Consider the following 25,109-nt stretch of genomic DNA (forward strand, 5'->3'; position numbering starts at 1 on the left):
ATCTTCATGTAAACTGTAAAACTATCTCCTATAATAATCTGTAACAAAAACAATGTTAAACCATGCCCTTCTATAAACACAAACTATAAATATAAATATATTTATTGGTATTGAATACACAGGTGGGTGTAGGTTGTCAAAAGTTAAGAAAGTGAATAGAAAGGAATTGAATCTATATTTCTCTTAGTCTGTCTGTCTGTTCGCTTCACTTTTTTTCAGAAACTACTGATTCGATCTGGTTAAATTTTGTAAATTTGGTATGATAAAGTGCAGCAAACTAAACATTATAGTATATTGATGCATAGTTAGGGATAATGTGGATTAATAAGGATTAATATGGATTAATCACCACAATATCACATAACTATTGGGCCAATCAGGGTCAAATTTTGTATGGACCTTTGTTATGATAATGTGCAGCGAACTAAGTATTATAGTATCTATTCAATGCACATTAAAGGGTTAATAGTAATCTGTGTAAAAATGAGCACAAAATTTACAATATTCAACCATCAATTTGGCATAAAACACTCATTCTAAATCAACGGACTATAACTTTTTCTCGTTTTTAACAGAATAAAAGTCTAGTAATAATAATAAATGTCAGCTGTCAAAAATTTCCTCTTGAAGTAGGCTATCTTCAAGTGATGATAGCCTTGCTAACTGTCAAGTCTACAAGGGCTGAAGAGATTGTCATTGTCTTTTTAACATGGCTGTCTGGAAACGCCCTGACTCCTTAAAATTTCTAAATGTTTTTGAATGGAGTCCTTAAAAAGCAGTTTTCCATAAGTTAAGGCAGTAAATAGAAATGAATTGAATGATAAAAATAGATGTCAGCTGCTGTTTTTTTTTTTGTTTTTTTTCTTGAAGCAGTATATTTTCAAGTGAAGATAGCTGTGCTTAGAGTGTCTTGGCGTTCGCAAGTGAGAGTGTGTACGTTTTTCTTTCTAGCTGTCTGGAAGCTCTATGACTGCTCTGCAAATCCATAAAAGGTTTTCGGATAGTTTTTGAAAGGTCCAGTCGAAATTACTATGTCATAAAGTCTGATTTATCTCCACCAGATGAAAGAAATGTTAATGTTCCTATTTACAATGCCTTCAGACGGTACAGAGTTAGATACCAAGATCATTTTTTGACGTGGAGAGAAGGAACAAAAATAAAACTTGTCTCAGTTGTGAAGGGTTTCTCCTCCACCGAGAGAGAACAAGAAACTGAAGTGCAGCATTTGAAGAACAGATACTACACTTTGTCTTGGTCAGAACGCTAAACTTAGTTCATTACCTAGACACGTTGAGTTTTCATATGATTTGGATTATTCAAACTACTATTCTCATCTTGAATCTTCTTTTCACAACGTTTCATGACAATCAAATAACTTGAATAATCCAAATTATCTTCATTTCAAAAATTCAAAAAGACTTTGTGTTTTGTTTGGCTGTTGATTTTGCAGATTAGTACCCTACAAATGAAGAGAGTAAGTTACATTAGCTAGTTTGCATGGCTAGACGAAATGAATGAGGCAAAAATTAAAAGTAAATATTTGACATAAACAATAGCATAATGGAATTTATGACAAGACAAAATGGTTAGAATTTATAATAAACAAAAGTAATTATAAACAAATGTGTTCGTAATAAGCGAAAGTAATTGTAAACAACTGGGTTCAGAATTTAGTTTAAGCAAAAACATGGATTCAATAAATTGTAAAACAAAAATTAAATAATGAGAAATGTTTACAATGCAGAGATAGTTTAATGTTAACAAAGGATTGACCATTTTATATACGTGGTTACGTAAACTGGAACAATGTTTACAATACAGAATTAGTTTAACATTAACAAAGCTTCAGCCTCTGTCCCATCGACGAAATGTAGCATCCCTCTGCCTGTTCTACAAGTATTTTAATGGTGACTGCTCTGACGAACTGCAAGCACTTGTACCCCCTCGACGTAAATACCCATGACAAACCCGACAAGCAGCAAAATCTCTTGAGTTGGAACAATTACATTGAAGGCATTGCCAGAACCGCTGCAAGAAAGGTGGGCTCTCTCTACCGTGCTAGAAAACTACTAACACCCGAAAGTATCCTGTACCTCTATAAGGCCACCATTCGCCCACGTATGGAGTATTGCTGTCATATTTGGGCTGGTGCATCTGCTACTAGTCTCTCGCTCCTTGACAAGGTTCAAAAGAGAGTCGCAAATCTGATAGGCCCTGAACTGGCATCTAAGCTTCAGCCTCTGTCCCATCGACGAAACGTTGCATCCTTCTGCCTGTTCTACAAGTATTTTAATGGTGAATGCTCTGACGAACTACAAGCACTTGTGCCCCCACGACGTGAACACCCTCGACAAACCCGACAAGCAGCAAAATCTCACCCCTTCACAATTGAGATCCCTAGATGTAAGAGAGCCTTCTACTCCAGTAGTTTCTTCCCTAGAACCGCTGGACTTTGGAATTCCCTTCCGAGTTCCTGCTTCCCCAACTATACTGACATGCAGAAGTTCAAGTGTAATGTGAACTGACATCTTGCTACCCAACTCCACACATAGTACCCCTGTAGCTTATGTCCCTGATAGTAGCCCCCTACATCAAAGTGGCAATATGCCTTGTTTGGGGTGAAATTGTAATAAAAAAATTTTTTTAAAGATTGACCTTTTTACATAAATGATTGTGTAAGCAGGAACAATGCTTTTGTTATATCTAAAGTCAGAGTGAGAGTGCCAGTCAGAGAAGAGCTTGGAATGAGAGGTTTGTGTAGCGAGATGATGACAACTTATGTCTTGGGAAGCTAAAATAGGGTGATATAATGAAGATATAGCAAAAATCTAAGTTGCAAATCATGGAACTGTGGAGTATAAAATAAAAACTAAAGTTTAAGCGTTTTGTGTTAACTGCATGCTGCTACTCAATTGTGTGAATGGTCTTTAGTTTATGACAGGAAAGAAGTACAACAAGAAATCGCGAATTGGGGCTAGTGGTCCAGAACTATCTGTCATATGTTATTTGTCCCGTTGACATGAACTGTCAATTTGAATATGTGTAAGAAGCCCACACACACTCCCATGTCTGCACACACGCAGAAGGCGGCGCAACGCATATAAGATTATACAGACACTGTTAAAAGCTGTACATACATTTAAAGAGACACATATAAGCTATATAACTCTGATACATAGCAATAGTTCATTCTCTCATTGACTTTTATATACAGAGAAGCAGATTAACATATTTATTTATCAATTTGCTGATTTGATCTATTTTTGCTGAGTAATGCAAATCGGCTGTATGGCTGATATCAAAGCCAGTACACATGCTGACAGATGTGACATAGCTTCGACACGGACTCACAACTTTTCATTCTTGGCTGATATTATAAAAGATCGAATTGGTTAGCATGGAACATCTTGAACCAATCATATTATAGAAGACCAAGCAACAACCTACTGTGTCTTCACAAAATATATGATTCATGCAACACTGTGGTTGTCCTATGTTTAGATTAGAACATGTGATCATGCAGCAACAAGGAAACCGGAATTTTGAAAATTTTAATATTTTTAAGTTTTTATGTTAATTATTTCTACAGTTTTTTTCCTTGTTTTTTGCCACTTCATTCAATTTTCACACCAACTCAGAATGATTTTTGATTATTTATTTATTTATTTATTTTTATTTATTTATTTATTTTGCACTCCAAACAAGGCATGTTGCCACTTGGAACGTAAGGGGCTACTATTTGCGATCATGTCTAACAGGGGACTGTGGGGAGTTGACCAGTTGGTGTCTCTTCACATTACATTTAAACTTCTACATGCCAGTACAGTGAAAACAGTGTTATTTAAAATGTAAAAGCTACTATATAAATTATTTATTAACTTTAACCTGTTGAAACTCTTTTTCAAATGAGGTCATCTCAGCCAACATACGATAAATCAATCCACCTTCTGAAAAGAGGAGATAATTTTTCCTCTAGCGGTTGAACATATACTTCATAATGATTCTGGATAAATGGACGGCTAAACAGTATTTTTAATCTATCCTACAATTACCATTTTTAATTGTACCTATTTACTATGCCTCCTCACGGGACAGAGTTAGACACCAGGGTCGTTTTTTAACGTGGAGAAAAGGTACAAAAATAAAAATTGTCTCAGTTGTGAAGGATTTCTCCTTCACCGAAAGAGAACAAGAAATAGAAGTGCAGCATCTGAAGAACAGATACTACACTTTGATCTTAACCAAAAGGCCAAAATTGTAGTTAGTATATGCTATTGCTCTTTCTTTTTTTTCTTTTTTTTTTTTTTAATCCTTTTTGATATTTTTATTCATTCTGTTTTACAGGAAGCCATTGCACAAAATGTAACCGATTTGGATGTTGGTGATATCATGAAAGAATGGATCTTGGAAATGAATTATCCGGTCATTTTTGTAAAATGGACTGGCTCGGATATAGTTATTGATCAAAAAAGATTCGTGTATGAGAAAACCCCAAGCAAGTGCAAAAAACTTAAAAATGTGTACGTTCTACATATTTTATAATTCTTTATTAAACTTATATAACTATGTTCTATTCAACAATTATTACAAAACATACAAACCAAATAATCATACAATAAAATCATTGCGTTTCATCAATGTAAAAAGCTTATTCACTAATGTACCAATAAAAGAAACAATTGATATAATTATTTAATAATATATACTACTAGTAGGCCGCCCGGCGTTGCCCGGTCATAAAACATGCATAAGTTTTATATTTTAATTAATACAGAAACTGAGGCATGTGCATGCGAGTATTATGGGTTTTTTTCTAAACAGTTCAATCCTTGTAAGAAAACAAAAAAAAATACTCGAGCTGAGATTTTCTGTTTAGCAAAGTAACATGTGCATTTAGCTGAGGTGTCCATTCTGATGATGAATGTATGCGATTTGCTGCAAAAAAAATGTCAAAACTAGGCTCTGGATGATGAATGATCCCCTTATTGTGCGATCTTAAGGGCAAATGTCACATATCCCACTACACCATTCCGGTCATTACCTTTCCAACGAGCCTTCATTTATTAAATTCTGATCAATAGTCGCTGAGATTTGGAACTTATAAAATTGCCAAAAAAGGTGGTATATCTATAGATATATCTATATCAGTAGTCAAATTGAATATTGAAATGCTCATATCTTTGGCTTTATGGGACGAAATAACATAAAGATTTGCAGGTTTTTGGAAGATTATAATACGGTTTTATGCTTAAAATTGTATGACAATTGATAAAGAAAGAATATATTTTTTAAAACCAATTAAATATGCCCAAATTTGCCTACATTTGTATATATAGTGTCCCGTAGGCCAGTGTCAGTTTTGCTGCTTCGGTTGTCTCCTCTGTGGCCTTGCCATGCCCTTTATATATATATATATATATATATATATATATATATATATATATATATATAAGGTGCCTTCAGTAAGTTTCCAGACTTTTTCATACAGGCATTTAAAATTGTCGTAGACGCTTGAAAATTTAGTATGTTATTACCATACATCTTATGACTGACCAATTTTTATGATTTCAGGTTCAAATGAACAGCTTCAGCAGAAATCGAAATACACCCTACTAAGTCTGATTGTCACAACTGGTAAATTTAAAAAATACAATCTGGATGTACGGACAATTTATAAAAATGATAGGCAATAAAATTCTGTTTTAAACTTGAAAAAAATGCCACAAAAACGTATGGAATGCTTCAGACTGCTTTGGACCATCTTGCATGAACGAGCATCAGTTTTTGAATTGTATAAGAGATTCAAGGAAGGCAGGGAGTCTGTAAGGGATGATGAGACGTTTGGGAGGTGTAAGGAAGTCAGGAAACAAGAGTTGATTGGCCAAATAAAGAACTTCATAGATAAGGACCGTTGTGTGTCTATAGAGACAGTTTGATGTCGGTGTGAGAATTGTACACACTATTATTTGTGAGGAACTGAAGATGTAGAAGATTTGCAAAAAGTTTGTCCGAAGGGTGCTTCATCCTTGTCACAGATTATTTGACCAAGATGAAAGCGGCTATGACGAGGGTGATTGATATGCTCACACAAGAGGATTTCCATGGGGTCTTCCAGAGGTTTTTGGAACGGTGCAACAAGTACATTGTAGCCGGAGGAGATTACTTCAAAGGGGAATAGTTTCATGTGTGTACTATCAATAAAAGTTCCCATCTGAAAAAAGTTTGGAAACTTACTGAAGGCACTTTATATATATATATATATATATATATATATATATATATATATATATAATTGACTTTTTATACATGCAGCCCTTAAATATTAAAGTCCACAAAAGATAATGTGCCCATATTACTCATTGTGCTGTCTAGAATATAAATTCCAAAATTCATAATGGTCTATTCATTAATTTAGTAGATTTTACTGTGCATACACAAATATATATAAGTACATATATACACATATATATATATGTACACATATATACACACACACACACACACACACACACACACATATATATATATATATATATATATATATATATATATATATATATATATATATACTAGCAGTTCAGCCCGGCTTTGCTCGGGCCCTATGTACTGTTCATAACTTACTCTACGTGTGAATATACTTTATGTAAGATTTCAAATGTTTAGACCAAAAATTTGTCTGAATAATTGCGTAGAGACCGCAGGGGTCAATTTTTTAAACTTTGACCCATATTTTGACCTCTTAACATTTATTATTTTGTTCTCAAATTAAAATAAAAAGTTTTACCCATGTCAAAATTACCTACATCTAAAATTTCAAGTCTTTAGATCCAAAATTGGCAGAGGAACTTGATAGAATCTACAAAGATCAACTCTTTCAACTTTGATATTTTGGCAGCCAAATTTTCACCCCAAAACTGATTAAAATGCTTGCCGCATGTCTGAATACCTGGTATGTATAAATTTCAAATGTTTAGACACAAAATTGGCTTAATAGGTTGCTAGACACCGCAAAGGTCAAATCTTTTTAACTTTGACCTCTTGTTGAGCAAAAAAAAAAAAAAAGAAAAGTGCTAGTAGCAAGGCAGGCTCGAACCCTTACTGCGAAAGAGGAAAAGAACGGGAAAAAACGTGACGTCTTCACTGTTACAACCACCACCAAACCAGAAGTGACGTAGGTTTAAATTAAGGCTAGACAATCGAAAAGAGGAGATGACTTTCGAAAATATCTGCGAAAAAAGCAACCCCCCCCCTGTGGAAAAGTAGCTAGTTAAGGGTGAAGGAATTAATGTTTTTAGCCAATTTTTCGATATATGTCGCCTGAAGTGTTGAGCTTCAATACGATACTGATCTTGTGAAAATCCGTCGCCGCTGTCAAAAGCTTTAGGCAGACATGCAAACATACATACATACAAACATACACACATACATACAAACATGCATACATACATACATACATTTATATATTGGTAGCTAACATTTTCGACCTGCACCGATTAAAAAGCTTGCCCTATCTCTGAATACCCTTTATGTAAAATTTTAAATGTTTAGACCAGAAATTGTCTGAGTAATTTGGTAGAGACCACAGAGGTCAATTTTTTTTTAAAACTTTGACCCCTTAACATAATCAAGTTATTAAGTTAGATCCATGTCCAAGAAACCTATATCTAAAACTTCAATTGTTTGTACCCAAAATTGGCGGAGGAGTTTTGTAAAGTTCTCAAAGGTCAAACCATTGAACTTTGACCCCTTAACAGCCAAACTCCTCTCCGAAAACGGATTACAAAGATTTTCCCAAATCTTCATACTCTGTACATCAAATTTCGAGTATGTAGACTGAAAATTGACAGAGTTATTGTGTAGGGAAATGTACACAGATAGAGAGACAGATGCGTTCACTTTTATAGATATACTAGTATCGATTCCCGGCGTTGCCCGGTTGTTTGGAGGTGTATGCTGAGCAAAAAAAACAAAAAAAAAACGGTCAATCTTTTTAACTTTGACCCCTATTATGACCCCTTAATACATATTGTTTAAGGCTCTAATCAAGTTATTAAGTTAGATCCATGTCCAAGAAACCTATATCTAAAATTTCAAGTTTTTAGACCCAAAATTGTCGAAGGAGTGTGGTAGAGTTCTCACAGGTCAAATCGTTGAACTTTGACCCCTTAACAGCCAAATTTCTGGCCGAAAACCGATCACATCGATTTTCCCAAATCTCAGTACCCTGTATATCAAATTCCGAGTCTGTAAACTTTAAATTGACAGTGAAATGTACATATACAGACACACAGACAGATACAGACAGATACACAGACACGTTCACTTTTATATATATACTAGCAGGGGTTACCTGGCGTTGCCTGGGTGATCGGCCCCCTTCCCATTCCGAGGGGTAACAAAAAAAGTCACCCCTCTGGATTTACATGCTTGGTGCCGGCCTCCCCCCTTCAGGGAGAGATAATCCCCAACCCCACCTTCAGGGAGAAGGGTGCCTGGAGGCTTCTCCCCCCCCCCAAAGAAAAAAGTCACCTCCTCCTGGCCTCTTCGCCCCCCACCCACCCTTGGGGGGGGGACACCGGCTCCCTCCTTTGGGGGGAGAAACTGCCAAGCTCCCCCCTTTCGGGTGAGAAAATGCCAGGCTTCCCCTTTTGGTGGAGGGATGGTGGCGTGGCCTTCGTTATAAAGATGGCCGGCCAGCTGAAAAAATGACATCATCGCCGAGGTCTCAACAAGCAAGATATGTGGAACTCTTAGACTGTCAATAATCAACAGTAATTTTTACAGACAGCGTTACAAAACTTCAAAATTGGATTGAAATAAAGAACACGATGATTTATACTGAAACTCATCTAATATTAATAATAAAAAAATAATAAAAAACACAAGTTGTTTGTTTAAGTATTATAAGCAATTGAATATTTCGTTGTATTATAGATTTTAAAGATTAGAATGCGTTCTTTAATTACTTATAAGTTACATTTTTAAATGTGAAAGAAACACGATTTGATTTGTAGTAAACTTGAAGTTTATTTAATATAATTAAATGAAAATTATGCATGTAAGATTATGAATATTTGAAGCAGAACACAAGCAAAACATTTGATATGAGTTAAGACAATAAACAAATATTAAAATTAAACTATTTTTTTAATCAAAATGATTTTTTTTAAATCAAAATGAATGGGGTTTGTATTACTGTACACATAGATTCGAAAAAGTTGTCAAAAAACAAATATATAACAAATAAATGTTATCAAAGGCAAGATAAGTTACTTTTCTACCAAACTGGATATATTTTTCGTATTTTTATTCAATGTAACATGTTTATTCAGCTCGAAAACCATACAGTGTTTACCGATGTATTGGAAAATTAAAGATGGCGTCTGACTCCCACTTTAACACGGTAAGTTTGGGAAAAGATGTTATTAATAAAAAACTGGATAAAATACTGTTAAAAACTCGCTTAATATATGTTACCGTGACATAGTTTGACATATATTCGGCGGGTTTTTAATAGTATTTTTTCTAGTTTTTTATTTATAACACCTTTTCCCATACTTACCGTGTTAAAGAGGGGGTGAGGCGCCATCTTGAATTTTCGAATACATCGGTAAACACTGTATGGTTTTCGAGCTGAATAAACATGTTACATCGAATAAAAACACGAAAAATATATCCAGTATGGTAGAAAAGTAACTTATCTTGCCTTTGATAACATTTATTTGTTATATATTTGTTTTTTGACAACTTTTTCGAATCTATGTGTACAGTAATACAAACCCGTTTTTCGAGCTGAATAAATATGTTACATTGAATAAAAACACGAAAAATATATCCAGTTTGGTAGAAAAGTAACTTATCTTGCCTTTGATAACATTTATTTGTTATATATTTGTTTTTTGACAACTTTTTCGAATCTATGTGTACAGTAATACAAACCCGAAATGAACTTAAGACCACGAGTGAACGCGCGTTTTTTTTTTTTTAGTTTAGTTTCATATATATATATATATATATATATATATATATATATATATATATAAATAAGTATTTTTAAATTTTATCTTTCTAGCTTTAAAAAAAAGTTTTAAAATTTTATCAGCCGGCATAATTTATTTTTAAATATTGAAAAATTTCAGGAAAATTAATTCTTGCTAGATTTTCAAAACATGTGTGTCAGCAGCTTAAAAAAATCGTCTCTTCAAAAGAACATGTTTTAAAGACGATGGTAGTGAACGTGTGTGTGTGTGTGAACGTGTGTGCATCTGTGCTGGGTAGGACAGCATTTGTTTTCATGTTGTGTGTACATGTGTGCGGCTAGCACCAGAATGGCGGACGTGGTGTTGGAGGTTGGAAGTTTCGTAATTTTGTAATTTGTAAATGGCAAGTAAGGAAAAAAAAAACCCTTCCAAGATGGACAATAAATAAGGCCATAATATTTTATGGTAAATTTAAGAGCGTAGGAACCATAGTTTTTTAGGAGATGTGATTATTGGATTAACCAATCAGAAATCGTCTGTGGCAAAAAAAATCAGAAGTTTTTCGACTATTGAAAGTGGTATTGAAAAAAAAATGTGTCTATTTTCCAATGTCAATGATTAAGAAGATGCTTGAAATTTTTTTCTTTTGTTTTTTTTATCGAAAACTTTATTTTCTATTCTGGTACTAATGATAAATTTTTCAATAATTATCGATTTTAAACTACGTGTAAAACTAAAATCTATAAATCATACCATTGTTCTTTCGATAATTAATAATAAAATAATAAATAATTTTAAGAATAACATTATGGCTAAATATTTAGAAGATAAAAAAAGAATCAGAATATCAACTGGTAGTATATATATATATATATATATATATATATATATATATATATATATATATATATATATATATATATATATATAAATTTTACAAAGTAAGGTATAAAAATTTAATACCTTACTTTTTAAAATGTATAAAAGTGCACTTTAAAGATATATAAATTTCAAATTGAATCTTGTACTTTTATTTTTAAAGCCTCTAGTAAAAACATTTTGTTTAACAACTTTCATGCCTTGGATGAAATGCTTTTCTAACTTGTATCGTATCGTTTTAAGATTATATTTTATTTAATTTATTAATTTGGATTTAAAAAAATGAATGTGGTTTTGCATGCATTTATAAAAACTCTCCTACGCTCTATTTCAGTTTGTACTTCTCCTCAAACCACAACTCATTTTTGCAACCCCCCCCCCTTTTTTTATTATTACAGGTCTGAATATTTTCTCTGTTTCAGTTTGTATTTCTCCTCACACCACAACTCTTTTTTGCAACTCACTCTTTGTCATACATGTCTGAATAATGAGAAAATCTGAATTTAAAAAAATTTTTGTAAACTTTTTTCAGAATAGAAAATCTTTACAATTTAATAAGGAACATATTTCATATAGGTTTCATTAAAAATATTCAGTAGATAACGAGAAAAATAGAAATGAAAATTTCAAAAGGACTGTATAACTGGGTACGCTCAATAGTAGTCCTCGCCAGCGAAAGTCTTTATTATTGTTATTCTAATATTATTATTATTTAAAACATTTTGTGTCCTGCTCTTTCGCGCGAGGACTAATATGTGTGTGTATATATATATATATATATATATATATATATATATATATATAGGGTGTCCCAAAATGATCTGACACATTTGTAGGTTAAAAAAAAGTAAAAAACAATTACATAAAAAAAATGTTTGTCTGTTTTTTGTTTTTTTTTGTATGTACGTAGAATCCTATTCTATTTTTCTTATATCTATATTTATGCATTTTTCTGAAGGAAATGTTCCCAAATTATTTTATTTCTTTGTGTGGTGATATTTTTTGGCCCACAAGATTGCTTGATCTAAAACCCCTGCGATTTTTTCTTGTGGGGATATTTGACGTCAAAAGTATTCAGCCAACACGCTGGGTGTTTTAAGAATTAAGACGAAATATTCGTTCTGAAATTGCTGCTATTCCACCGAAATAATCCATCAAGTTATTGAAAACTTTCGTGAACGTCTACAATCGTGTGTTACAATGATGGGAAACATTTGGACGATTTATTATTTAAGACTGTGTGAAATAAAATGGCATTCTACGTACATTTAAAAAATAAAAAAATAAGAATTTTCTTTATTTAATTGTTATTTATTTATTTATTTTACCAACAAATGTGTCAGATCATTTTGGGACACCCTATATATGTGTGTGTGTGTGTGTGTGTGTGTGTGTGTGTGTGTGTGTGTGTGTGTGTGTGTGTGTGTGTGTGTGTGAATGGAAATGTCTAAAAAGGAATACGAAAAGTATAAAAGCTTATAAATTTTCTTTATTCGTTTTCAATTAGTGACGTGCAGAAATACAAAATAATATTATTAAAAAAAAATTTTTAAACCTTTTTTACAAGTACATAATTTTCGACCGATCCTTCATGCACGGGGAAAAGGGGAATGGAAAAGGAAGGAAGGAAGGAAGAGGAGGAGAAGGAGGAGGAGGTATAGCCAATGAGAAGGTGTCACGTCAGTTTTAAATATATACACATATAAGTACGCACATACACACATGCACACAGTACATATACACATATAAACGAAAAATTAAAAATTAAACAGTAAATAAAAATGAGAAACGCGCCTTTAACCGTCCAATCTTTTGAATTCTAACGAGATATATATATATATATACACAATTTCATATTTCAATATTGTTAAAAATATATATATATACACAATTTCATATTTCAATATTGTTAAAAATACATTGTATCATTTACTTTATTAAATTGTATCATTTTTTTCTTATAATTCCAGAATATGGAAAGTTCCTTTCACATACACAACAAGCAAGGATCTTAACTTTAATGTACCTTCTCGGGACATAAAATGGTTGTTGACAGATAAGAAAACTATTAAAGGTACAAATAATTTTTAATTTTCTTTTAACCTTCAAAAGTATTATTTTTTATTTTTTTTTTAGGGGGTGGGGGTCATATATTTTTTGGTTCTAGATAATTTCTTACTATGAATAGTTGCACTAGGTTATCTGCCCTTGAATATTTTATAATCTCTGTATTTTGGGTATAGGAATTACCACTGTAAAACACTGTGTACCTTTAACCAAACGGATTTTCTATGTACAGTGTGTATTTCCAAGAACTTCCTATGAAGCACATTACCCTATAACTGCTTCTCTATGATTGACAACATGGTCGTATGTTAGGCTATTTTCTTAAGTGATCAAATTTTGTCCTTTCCGTATGTCATTTTTAATCCTCTCATGGTATTGTTCTTCATCTAAATGTCTCATTAACACTTACTAAGTGACTTTTGGTTTTGGTAAGTTGTGACTTATTAGTATTAAAAAAAAAGTGTAAAATTCTTATTCTAAATAATAATTTTTAATAAAAAAATAACCAAATGTAAATGCGGTACTGAATGTATATATGATACCAAATAAATAAATAAAAAATTATCTTTTAATAAAAAAAAAGAAAAATTGAACCAGATATAACTGGAATACCAAGTCTATACTTAACACTCACGCCAGCAAAAAACAAAGTATCTTTGAGTAAAAAACAGTACTTGAGATGTTGAATCTATAATTGGTCTAAAATTAAAAAAAAAAAAAAATTCCATATAATTATTCATAAGATTTTATAGGAAATTTGATAAATGTTTTACAAGTAAAAAAATATCTACATTTTTAAATTCAGCCGATGTTACCTTCAACCTTCTTCAGGTCTCTTGTCGAATTCAGTAATCTTTCTGTTGAACTCGGGCATTTGTACAGAATTTGAAATAGAAACTTTTATTTAATACATAAGGGCAACATGCTTTCATCCCATCAGCCATGGCCCGATAGAAAGACGTGACGGATAAAGTATATAATAAAATCCAGTTGTAAGTGACACTTTTATGCAGGTTGAAAGTTCAATGCTCAGTGCAGACGATACTTAGAATACAATTATGAATTACTTACGACTTCTACCTGTTCATGACTGATGGAATTAAATATAGAGCTCTGTTTGAAATTACGTGCAGATTTCAGAGTTCAACAGAAATATTTTGGAGTTTGACAAGAGACACCTGAAGAATGTAAGAGGTTACATCGGCTGAAACGTTTTGGAAGTATTATCAACATAAGAACAGTAATCCAAATGATCCAAATAATGCAAAAATGCTCACGGTTTGGTGAAAGTGAATCTAATTTATAATAAGATCAGCAAGAACATTTTTTCGCTCACATTTTTACAAATCTTTTCTTTAATATTTCTAGTGAACCAAGTAAAAGCAGATACGGATTGGATAATCGGAAATGTTTACCAAAAAGGATTTTATCGTGTCAATTATGAAAACGACAATTGGGATAAGCTGATACACATATTGAATACAAATCACAAGGTAAGAGAATAAATACATTTGGTTAGGAGCAAGATGTAGTATCTGTTCTGATACTACACTTCATCATTTCTGTCCTCGTTCTAAGAAGAAAAAATCCTTCTAGACTGGGACAATTTTATTTTTTATTCAATCCAAATTATCCCGTTTGGGGAAGCTGGATTTTCCTCACATATTAAAAGCCAACTTTTTGTCTAACTCTGCCCTCGTGGGGAGACAAATAAACAGGGACATGCTCTACTTTTAATCTTTTTCTGAATGCATTAAAAAATGTTTTGTTTTGTTTTTAACATGCTTAACCGACCTTTGGGCTGGGGTTAAGAGGTATTCTCTAAGCTCGTTGAGTGAGTTATGACTCTTTTTTATTTTTCAGGTAATAGAGATATTCCAAGATTCCCACTCCCCACTTTGATTTTTATTCTTAACCTCTCCTCAAATTATATTTTTTATCTCGGAAGTTCATTATTCACTCCTTTACTCCATCCTTATTTCTTTTGCTCATACGTTAATCCCACTCCCATTTAGAGATTAACCTGTTTGTTTTTCGATTCTAAATAAACCGCTAAACAGTAAGTGATCTAAACTTAGAAAATGTTTGGGAGAGTCTTGTGAACCTGTTCTTGATTTTATTCTGTTTCTCTGTTTTGGGTTGATTTGTTGTCCCTTAATTTTAAACCATTGAAGATATTAAAGGCATGGTAATCCATAGAGTAAATGTGGTATTGTGGTGTCTGCAGAAGTGAAAGTGACAGACATAAGATGAAAGAATGAAAGGAATAGTTTTTGGATGAATCAATCAAAATACATCTGGTTAAGAGTAGGATAGATCAACGCCCCCATACTTTTTTAGAGCTTTGTACCTAATTTCTAAAATTTGTTTGCAATAATAATGCAATATAATTCATTCATTCTTTCGAGGCATTCATGAATTCATTGTTGCTCATCATTCAAAAACCCTAACCCGACTGTTTCTCCAGAGTGTTTAATATTTTGCCACAGCTTTCTTCGTAATTGTACAGACAGTAAGTTGCAGTTTCTTTTTGTCAGAGCAGTCCTCATACTGGGTGATTGTCCTGACCATTATACCTGAAGGAATCTTCTGCTCAGCACAACGAGATACGAAACCATGAACAGAATTATTCCTGATTGCTTTCCTATTACATCAGCCACCTGCTCTCCATGACCTCATGTTACCCTGATCAGATGGGCTGAAGTGGTGTTTCGACCTTGCCAAAGGGTTTCTCACACACTAGCAGAAGGAGACGTCTTACTTTTCCTTTGACAGTAGTGTTGTTCTGCCACTCACCTACAATACAATAAATAATTCAAAATGTGGTATCTGTTCTGTCCTCCGTCAAAGAATGAAAAATCTTCATTGAGATGAAAGCACCTATGGTATATCTTTTACTGGAGACCATGGTTGGCACTGGAATGAAAAACACCTTGACAGATGGATATAAATTCCTGTTGATGCTGTTGTACATCAGAATAGAGTCTCCTTTCATCCTCTGCTTCTAAAGTAAGGTGTAATCATCCAAAGATCAGCAACCATGATGCATCCAGCACCGTCCTGAACTGTTTAGACGTCTGCAGACTGAACATGGTTTCTGACAGCATGTTCCAAACTGAAAAAGAAATCTTCTGATGATTCAGACAAAATCGTATCAGGTTCAACTTCTCTGAATTTTCCCCCAACCCTTATCCACAGAGAGAGACACATTAAGCTTGTATCTATTCAACTGATCCATTTGGCATAATGGTAAGAGTGTTCGCTAATGGGCTGAGAGATTGGGGTTCCATCCTCACTCAAGTCATACTAAAAAGTGGTATTTGATGTTCTTTTGTTAAACATTCAGCATTATCAGGGTAGAATCAAGGGTAAGTGGAGTAATCCTAAGAATGGAGTGGCGTCCTCTTCTACATCTCAGTGTAGCAGCTAATGAAAAGGGATCCTTCTAGTATCCCTCAACTACAGTCAGACATTTGGCTTTAGGTTTATTATATACTATTGGTTTTGCATAAGTTTAAAGAGACTGATTTTTTTCTGTTATAACAGAGTTGTTGGCAATTCTTTATTTTCTGTACATTCATTTGTTTTTCTTTTGACTCATCGTATAATTGTGATTAAATGATGTAATAATATTATTAGGATGTTTGGAAAATAATGTCCGAGCTTAGAACCAAAGATTAATTACTTAAACTCAGGCAGGATCCATTTATTAAGCCTTTTTAACAACTTAGAATAATCGAACACTGTTGAAATACATATTTCTTCTTTTTTCATCTTTGTACTTTTATTTTTTATTCAAAATAAGAATATGCAAAATAAAAATATGCAAAATAAAAATGTGCAAAATAAAAATGTGCACAATAAAAATATGCAAAATAAAAATGTGAAAAATAAAAATATGCAAAATAAAAATGTGCACAATAAAAATGTGCACAATAAAAATATGCAAAATAAAAATGTGCAAAATAAAAATATGAAAAATAAAAATGTGCAAAATGAAAATATCCAAAATAAAAATGTGCAAAATAAAAATATGCAAGATAAAAATATGATAAATAAAAATATGCAAAATAAAAATGTGTAAAATAAAAATATGCAAAATAGACATATGAAAAATAAAAAATATGCAAAATAAAAATGTGCAAAATAAAAATGTGCAAAATAAAAATGTGTAAAATAAAAATATGCAAAATAAAAATATGCAAAATAAAAATATGCAAAATAAAAATATGCACAATAATATGTAAAATAGTAATATGCGAAATAATAGTGACAGATTAATTTCACATGGCAGTAGTGACAGAGTAAGTGACACGGCCAACCTCTACTTTCATTGCCTCCAAAGCTGTCATTACAACTAATACATTTTTAAAAGTACTTTTGCACTCTTCCATCATTGGCGATCCTTTCTTCCTATTCTTTGTTGTATAATATGTAAAATAATAATTTGCACATTAAGATAGAAAATAATGAACCATAATATGCAAAATAACCATATAAAAAAATTATTTGCTAAATATTGTGATGAATATTGTGCAAATGAAGTATAATAAAATAATATGTAAAATTATAATATGCAAAATATTCTGCAGAATTGTGATATGCAAAATAATATGTAAAAATATTATTTGCTAAATAATATAGAAAATAATAACATATAAAAATAAAAAATAATATATGAAATAATAATATGCAAAGTAATGTGTATAATAAAATAATATGTAAAATAATATATATAATGCAACAATATGAAAATATGTAAAATAATAACATGCAAAAAAATATGTATAATGAAATAATATGTAAAATAATATAAAAATATGTAAAATAATAATATGCAAAACAATATTATAATAAAATAAATAAAATAATGATATGAAAATAAGCAAAATAACAATATGCAAAATAATTTGGATAATAAAATAAATAAAATAATAAGAGAATATGTAAAAAATAATATGCAAAATAATTTGTATAATAAAATAAATAAAATAATAATATGAAAATATGCAAAATCATAACATGCAAAGTAATATGTATCATAAAATAAATGAAATAATAATATGAAAATATGTAGAATAATAATATGCAAAAAATATGTATAATAAAATAAATGAAATAATGATATTAAAATATGTAAAACAATAATATGCAAACTATTATGTATAATAAAATAACAAAAATAATAATATGCAAAATAGTATTATATAAAATGATAATCATATATAAACTTTGCAAGGTTTTGCTACTGTTACGGTAGCAAATATTCTATTTTCGACATGAAAATTAATATGTAATATTGATTTTTGCTTAAAACGCTACATTTAAAATATTGATTTGTCAAATATAGCTTAAGAAGCGCCACATTTCGCTGTCGTCTATAGTAAAACATGGCCGGAAATGAATTTTATCTAAAATATGGATAAAGACCAACCGTAAAATAGGCGATATATTTCAACGGTTCCTATAGTACAAGTCAATTGCTAATTCATCTCACATATAACATTTAAAATACGAGTTTTATTGATGGGGGGGGGGTAGTTGAAGCTATATTGTTGGATTGACGTTGCTAAAACAAGTGCCACGGATTCATATTAGTTGTAATGCACTTATAAATAAATAAAAACAACATAATTAAAATAAAGATAAATAAAAAATGGATGTAAAATAATGATATATAAAATAAAAACATATACAAAATAATAAAATGCAAACTAATAAATTGCAACATCATAATATGTAAAAAATAAAATGTAAACTAACAATTTCTCAAAAGAAACATTATTAAAATAATAATATGCACAAGATTTTTTTAAATAATTTGTAAAATTGTTATATGCAAAGCAATAATACGCAGAATGAAAATATGCACTATAAAATGTGAGATAATAATATGCGAAATGTAATGTAACATAATGATACACAAAACATTAATACACAAGATTATGTGAAATAATAATATGCTAAATAAAATACGAAATAATTTGCAAAATAGTTTGTAAAATAAAAATATACAAAACAAAAATATGCAAAATAAAAATATGCAAAATAAAAATATGCAAAATAAAAATGTACAAAATAAAAATATCCAAAATAAAAATGTGCAAAATAAAAATATGCAAAACAAAAATGTGCAAAATAAAAATGTGCAAAATAAAAATATGCAAAATAAAAATGTCACAATAAAAATATGCAAAATAAAAATGTAAAAAATAAAATATGCAAAGTAAAAATATGCAAAATAAAAATGTCACAATAAAAATATGCAAAATAAAACAAAAATATGCAAAATAAAAATATGCAAAATAAAAATGTGCAAAATAAAAATATGCAAAATAAAAATATGCAACATAAAAATATGCAAAATAAAAATATGAAAAATAAAAATGTGCAAAATGAAAATGTGCAAAATAAAAATGTGCAAAATAAAAATATGCAAAATAAAAATGTGCAAAATAAAAATATCCAAAATAAAAATGTGCAAAATAAAAATATCCAAAATAAAAATGTGCAAAATAAAAATGTGAAAAATAAAAATATGCAAAATAAAAATGTCACAATAAAAATATGCAAAATAAAAATGTGAAAAATAAAATATGCAAAATAAAAATATGCAAAATAAAAATTTTCAAAATAAAAATATGCAAAATAAAACAAAAATATGCAAAATAAAAATATGCAAAATAAAAATGTGCAAAATAAAATAGGCAAAATAAAAATATGCAAAATAAAAATGTGCAAAACAAAAATGTGCAAAATAAAAATATGCAAAATAAAAATATGCAAAATAAAATTGCAAAATAAAAATGTGTAAAATAAAAATGTGCAAAATAAAAATATGCAAAATAAAAATGTGCAAAATAAAAATGTTCACAATAATATGTAAAATAGTAATATGCGCAATAATATGCACAATAATATTCAAAATAATAATATGCAAAGTAAAATTATGCAAAATAATATCACATAGAATAATAATATGCAAAATAATAATACATAAAATAATAATATACAAAATAATATGCAAAATAATTATATTTAAATAATAATAATAATAATAATAATAATAATATATGTATAATAATTTTCAAAATAATAATTTGCAAAATTATATAAAAAAAAATAGCATGAAAAAATAATTATATGCGAAATGATATACAACTCATTTCTGCTTGATATTTCTTTTTTTTTTCAGAAAATTCCCACTGCAAACCGGGCGCAAATAATTGACGATGCTTGGAATTTGGCAGAGTAAGTTCATTTGTTTTGTTACTTCAATATTTCTTATTATTATTAGTTTTTATATTTTTTACTGAAAAATTTGATTCACTTTTTAATACATATACTTTAAGACTCATATTAAAATTTAAGAAATCGATAAATATGAAACATATATGAATATGTATGAAACACATGCAGTAATGTCTTGAGATACGAATGTAAGTCGTTCTATAACCACTGTCGTATCTCGAAAAAAATCGTATCTCGAAAAACTCATATCTCAAAAAATCATATCTCAAAATAATTATCCCCATTTGAATTAAAAGTCACAGAAGTAGTTTGTTCCACGGAGAAGAAATTTACTCAAAACAAACTCAAGTTATGCTCAAATTACATTCAACAGTCACTAAAGAAATATAAATGCAATAGTAATGATACGGTAAGTGATATATACTAATAAATGTTAGTAAAAACAATAAAATATACCGCCTAAGTGAGTGCTAGCATACGGGATGCATGCAAAGAGGAGGGAGGGAAAGAGGCAATACTACCACAAACACATATACACATACACGATATGATAACTAAAAAATGGGAAAATTATACACAAACGTTGAATAAGCTTACTAAATGCTTAATATTTATGTATTAATGTAACATAAAGTATAAATGAAATAAATAACAAATAAAATTGTAATCAACTAACCATGCAGACAGAGATGAGTGGCTAACGAAGGTTAGCTAGGAGAAGTAGAGAAGAAGAGAGAGGTGAGACAACGTAGACTAACCTACGAAACACATACATATTTTGTTCTTGATTTGCGTTTTGCTTTTGTTTTTTATGTTTTTCGTTTTTGTTTTCTTAATTTTTTGGTCTCACGTGATTTTTGAAATCGTATCACAAAAAAATCATTGTTCTTAGGCCGTAATTATAGATACAGTGTATCGTAGCATTTCAAAATAATCGTATCTTAGTACATTCGTATCTCAAGGCATTACTATAGATAATTAATGAATATAAAACAAATAGACCAATATGAAAAGATATAAATGTGAAACAGATATAATATAGCTAGTTAGGTATGAAACTTACATCTAGATATGAAACAGAGATAGAAAAAGATTGATACATACATAAGCTATATATATATATATATATATATATACCGTCGGAATACTATTTTCTTATATACTCATCATATATATATATATATATATATATATATATATATATATATATATATATATATGGTAGCTTCATCATATATATATATATATATATATATATATATATATATATATATATATATATATATATATATATATGGTAGCTTCCTTCAGTCTTGACAGACAACGAATATCCCCTGTAAGGGTGCTTGCACATGGAATTTTGTAGCAAGAGTTGCACAATTTTCAACCACACCTTTGCTGATTCAGCATTGTAAATACCAGTGGCAAACGGAGGTTCAGGACGACTGGAAACAATGCTGAGATAGGCGGAGAGCACATATAGTGCCGTGAATTCCTTAATGCTCATCCATCTGGTACTAACCAGGTTCAACGTTGCTTTACTTCGGTGATCTGAGAAGATCAGTGTATTAACGTGATTATGCCGAGTGTGTGTGTGTGTGTGTGTGTGTGTGTGTGTGTGTGTGTGTGTGTGTGTGTGTGTGTGTGTGTGTGTGTGAATTTAAAATGGAGACGGAGACACCTAGAGGCTCGATGTTTCGCCCGTCTTATGCAGGCTTTCTCAATGACCATAAAATGGTGGGATTCTTTCTATCGATCCGGTAGATATCTCACTGCTGATGCTATTCTCTATCTATATAAGAGCCAAGTACGTCCAAGGATGGAATACTGTTGCCACATCTGGGCAGGAGCTGCTAGAAAGGACTTGGCCTGCCTTGATAGAGTTCAAAATAGACTTCGTAGCCTCGTAGGAGATGTCCTTTTCTCTTCCTTGCAACCTCTATCTCACAGAAGAGATGTTGCGTGTTTGTCTCTGATGTATCGTTATTTTCATGGAAAGTGTTCGACTGAGCTTCAATCTATGGTCTCCCCTCGCGAAACTTTCACAAGAAACACTCGTCTAGCTGTAAACACTATCAATAATTGCCCCCACTCTTTATCTGTGCCTAAACCTAAACGTAGATTCCATGAACAAAGCTTCTTTCTTAGAACTGCACGCCTGTGGAATTGTCTTCCGTTTTCCTGCTTTCCGGCTGACTACAATGTGGTTGTCTTCAAGTCTAACGTAAATAAGTTCTTGATGAGCCGTTCCATATAAGTTATCAAATTTACCAAATTTTCATTACTAATGATTACTATATTGTCTAATTTCTACTGTACACTCTTTAACCCTTATCCTTGAGTGGCCTCTTGGCCTTGATAATGTGGTGATGCCTATGTAAAAAAAAAAAAAAAAATCCCTCTTGAGAAAGCCTGCATAAGATGGCCGCAACGTCAAGCCTCTATGTCACTCCGCCTCCATTTTAAATTTCATATGGTCGGATTTTATCCATTTTGATAATCATATATGTGTGTGTGTGTGTGTGTGTGTGTGTGTGTGTGTGTGTGTGTGTGTGTGTGTGTGTGTGTGTGTGTGTGTGTGATGCACCAGCCTAGATCTAGCAACAATGCTCTAAGCACAAGTAATTGAGGATGTGTACCAATAATGGCAGATGTAAGACGTTTTCTAGTTTGTTAAAGGGAACTCACTTTTTGTTTTAGTATCTTCTATACATGTATTTGTTATTTTTGAATACCAAGTATTGATATGTAAAGAAAATTAAATTGTAGGAATGTACATCAAATTTTATCACTTTCACCTAAAAATGTTGCATCTCAAAACAAATATGCGATTAATTCACCATCGATGAAGAAATATTAAAACTATGTCTAACATTGTCTGTACTTTTGGTTGATGAATTTAGCTCAGGTGGTACCACATGAAAGCTACTCATCCGATTATTATTATTCACAGACGTTTTTTTGTATTTCATTTCTTCAATAATTTTACATAAAAATTGTTATTTGTACTTAGATTTTATCAAATTGAAACTGCATATTTACTTGGTACAAATATATATTGTTATTTCATGTATATACACATAATATTATGATATGAATTATATTGTCTAGATTTTCAGTATTTATTTCAGCAAACTGTTTTAGAAACATGTTGAGATGCAAAAATATTCTCATATTCTTGTCCAGGTTTGCCAGATTGGCTTTCTTAAATCCAAATTTAGTGAATTTAGCCATTTTTTTTTAATCAGTTTGGCCTTCAAAAACTGTTTGGCTTTTTTCAAAATGTAACCTACGAACTAACTTAGGAAGGAACCAACAGATTATTAGTAGTAGTAGTAGTATTAGTAGTAGTATTAACATTATACTTTATATCCTAATATGGGCAAGCTCTTTCCCTTGGTTCGAACATGTTCAAAGAAGCAAGGAGTATATCAGCACTTGCAGAGACTTAAGACTGTGTAATATAGTTGCGTTAGCATTTGGGAGTGGGGCATAAGTATGACGTCACAGACATATATATATATATATATATATATATATATAGGGATGAATATTGATATATTGATAAAAGAGTGGAAGTGGAGCAAAGAGACAGAAGAGGAGAGAAGGAGAAGGAAAAGAAGGAAACAGAAACTACCTCTAGCAAGTTTGCTAATAACATTTGGTGAATAAGAAAATCTGTTCTCTCTCATACTCTCACTTCCAGAAATTGAACTTTGTAAAACTGATCACTGTACCAGTGGGTATTACGGATGCGTCTTCTGGTACCCTGTATTGGCAGCGAGTAGCTGTTTTGCTTATGTCAAGTGACAAAATAAATTCACCGAGATAAGTTGTGTCAACATTATCATTTTTCTTTGTAACTGAGGCTACATACAACGTGTTGGGTCCATTAGAGAGCAAAAAATGACTATGTTACAACTGTACAGCAAATGCTTACAGAGTAATTAAGAAACACTAGCGTGGTCGGATCAATATCCAAGTAGAGGATTAAAGAGAAATTTCAATCAAACAATCAGCGAAAATTGAGTTTTTCTAAAAAAAAAAAAAAAAGAAAGAAATCCGACAGTTCGAATCGTAATAAAGAAAATTATTTTCTGAAAATTTTGAAAATCCTAGGCCAACTTTACAAAACTCAATTTTCACTAATTGTCTTCAAAAACTGCTTTCGTTAATAATTAATTTTCTACCTTATCGTTTTGCATAATTTTTGGATATTTTCATTACTGTTACATGACAATTCAATTGGTTTTACTTGATTCAATTTTCGATCTTTTACAAGGAAGTCAGCACTTATCAAGGCGCAAAGGCCACTCAAGTATAAGTGTTAATGAATATAAGGTGATAGTGCAGTAATCGTTAATGGTGTAGATTGGATAGAATTTGGATTATTTATGAGGACGGTTCAACAAGAACTTGTTTATATTGGACTTGAAAGCTATCATATTGTAGCCTGCCTGGAAGCAGACCAGTGGAATAATGTTCCACAGGCCGGTAGTTCTAGGAAAGAAGCTTTGTTCACAGAATCTGTGTTTTCTGCTATTATAACAAAGAAACACTCAAAATAATTGTGACACACAGACAGACAGAACAAATGTCGTTATATTATTAGTGTATGTAAGAGATCATAGTAATGAATTTTTTTTTTTTTATTATTACATTTTCACCCCAAACAAGGCAAATTGCCACTTTGGTGTAGGGGGCTACTATCAGAGGCCACAACTACTGGGGTACTATGTAGGGATTTGGGCAGCAAGATGTCGGTTCACGTTACACTTGAACTTCTGCACGTCAGTACTGTTTGGGAAGCAGGGACCTGGAATGGAATTCCAAAGTCTAGCGGTTCTGGGGAAGAAACTATTGGAGTAGAAAGATCTTTTACATCTAGGGATCTCTATAGTGTGAGGGTGGGATTTAGCAGCCTGTCGGGTT

At 31.2% G+C, this 25,109-nt stretch overlaps 1 protein-coding gene across 2 annotated transcripts in view; it reads left to right on the top strand.

The window, feature by feature from the left end:
* The window catches only part of LOC145279655 (uncharacterized), a 466,377-nt gene that overhangs the window by 376,567 nt on the left and 64,701 nt on the right, over nt 1–25,109 (top strand). For both annotated transcript variants that reach the window (XM_080130890.1, XM_080130891.1), the window contains 4 exons: nt 4,345–4,520; nt 12,830–12,933; nt 14,295–14,419; nt 20,122–20,177. In XM_080130890.1, coding sequence (XP_079987016.1) covers nt 4,345–4,520; nt 12,830–12,933; nt 14,295–14,419; nt 20,122–20,177 — 461 coding nt within the window. The remainder of the gene's footprint in view (nt 1–4,344; nt 4,521–12,829; nt 12,934–14,294; nt 14,420–20,121; nt 20,178–25,109) is intronic.

This window comes from Euprymna scolopes, chromosome 7, assembly GCF_053919585.1.
Source record: "Euprymna scolopes isolate OS-2025 chromosome 7, ASM5391958v1, whole genome shotgun sequence".
In the NCBI taxonomy this organism is placed as follows: Eukaryota; Metazoa; Mollusca; class Cephalopoda; order Sepiida; family Sepiolidae; genus Euprymna; species Euprymna scolopes.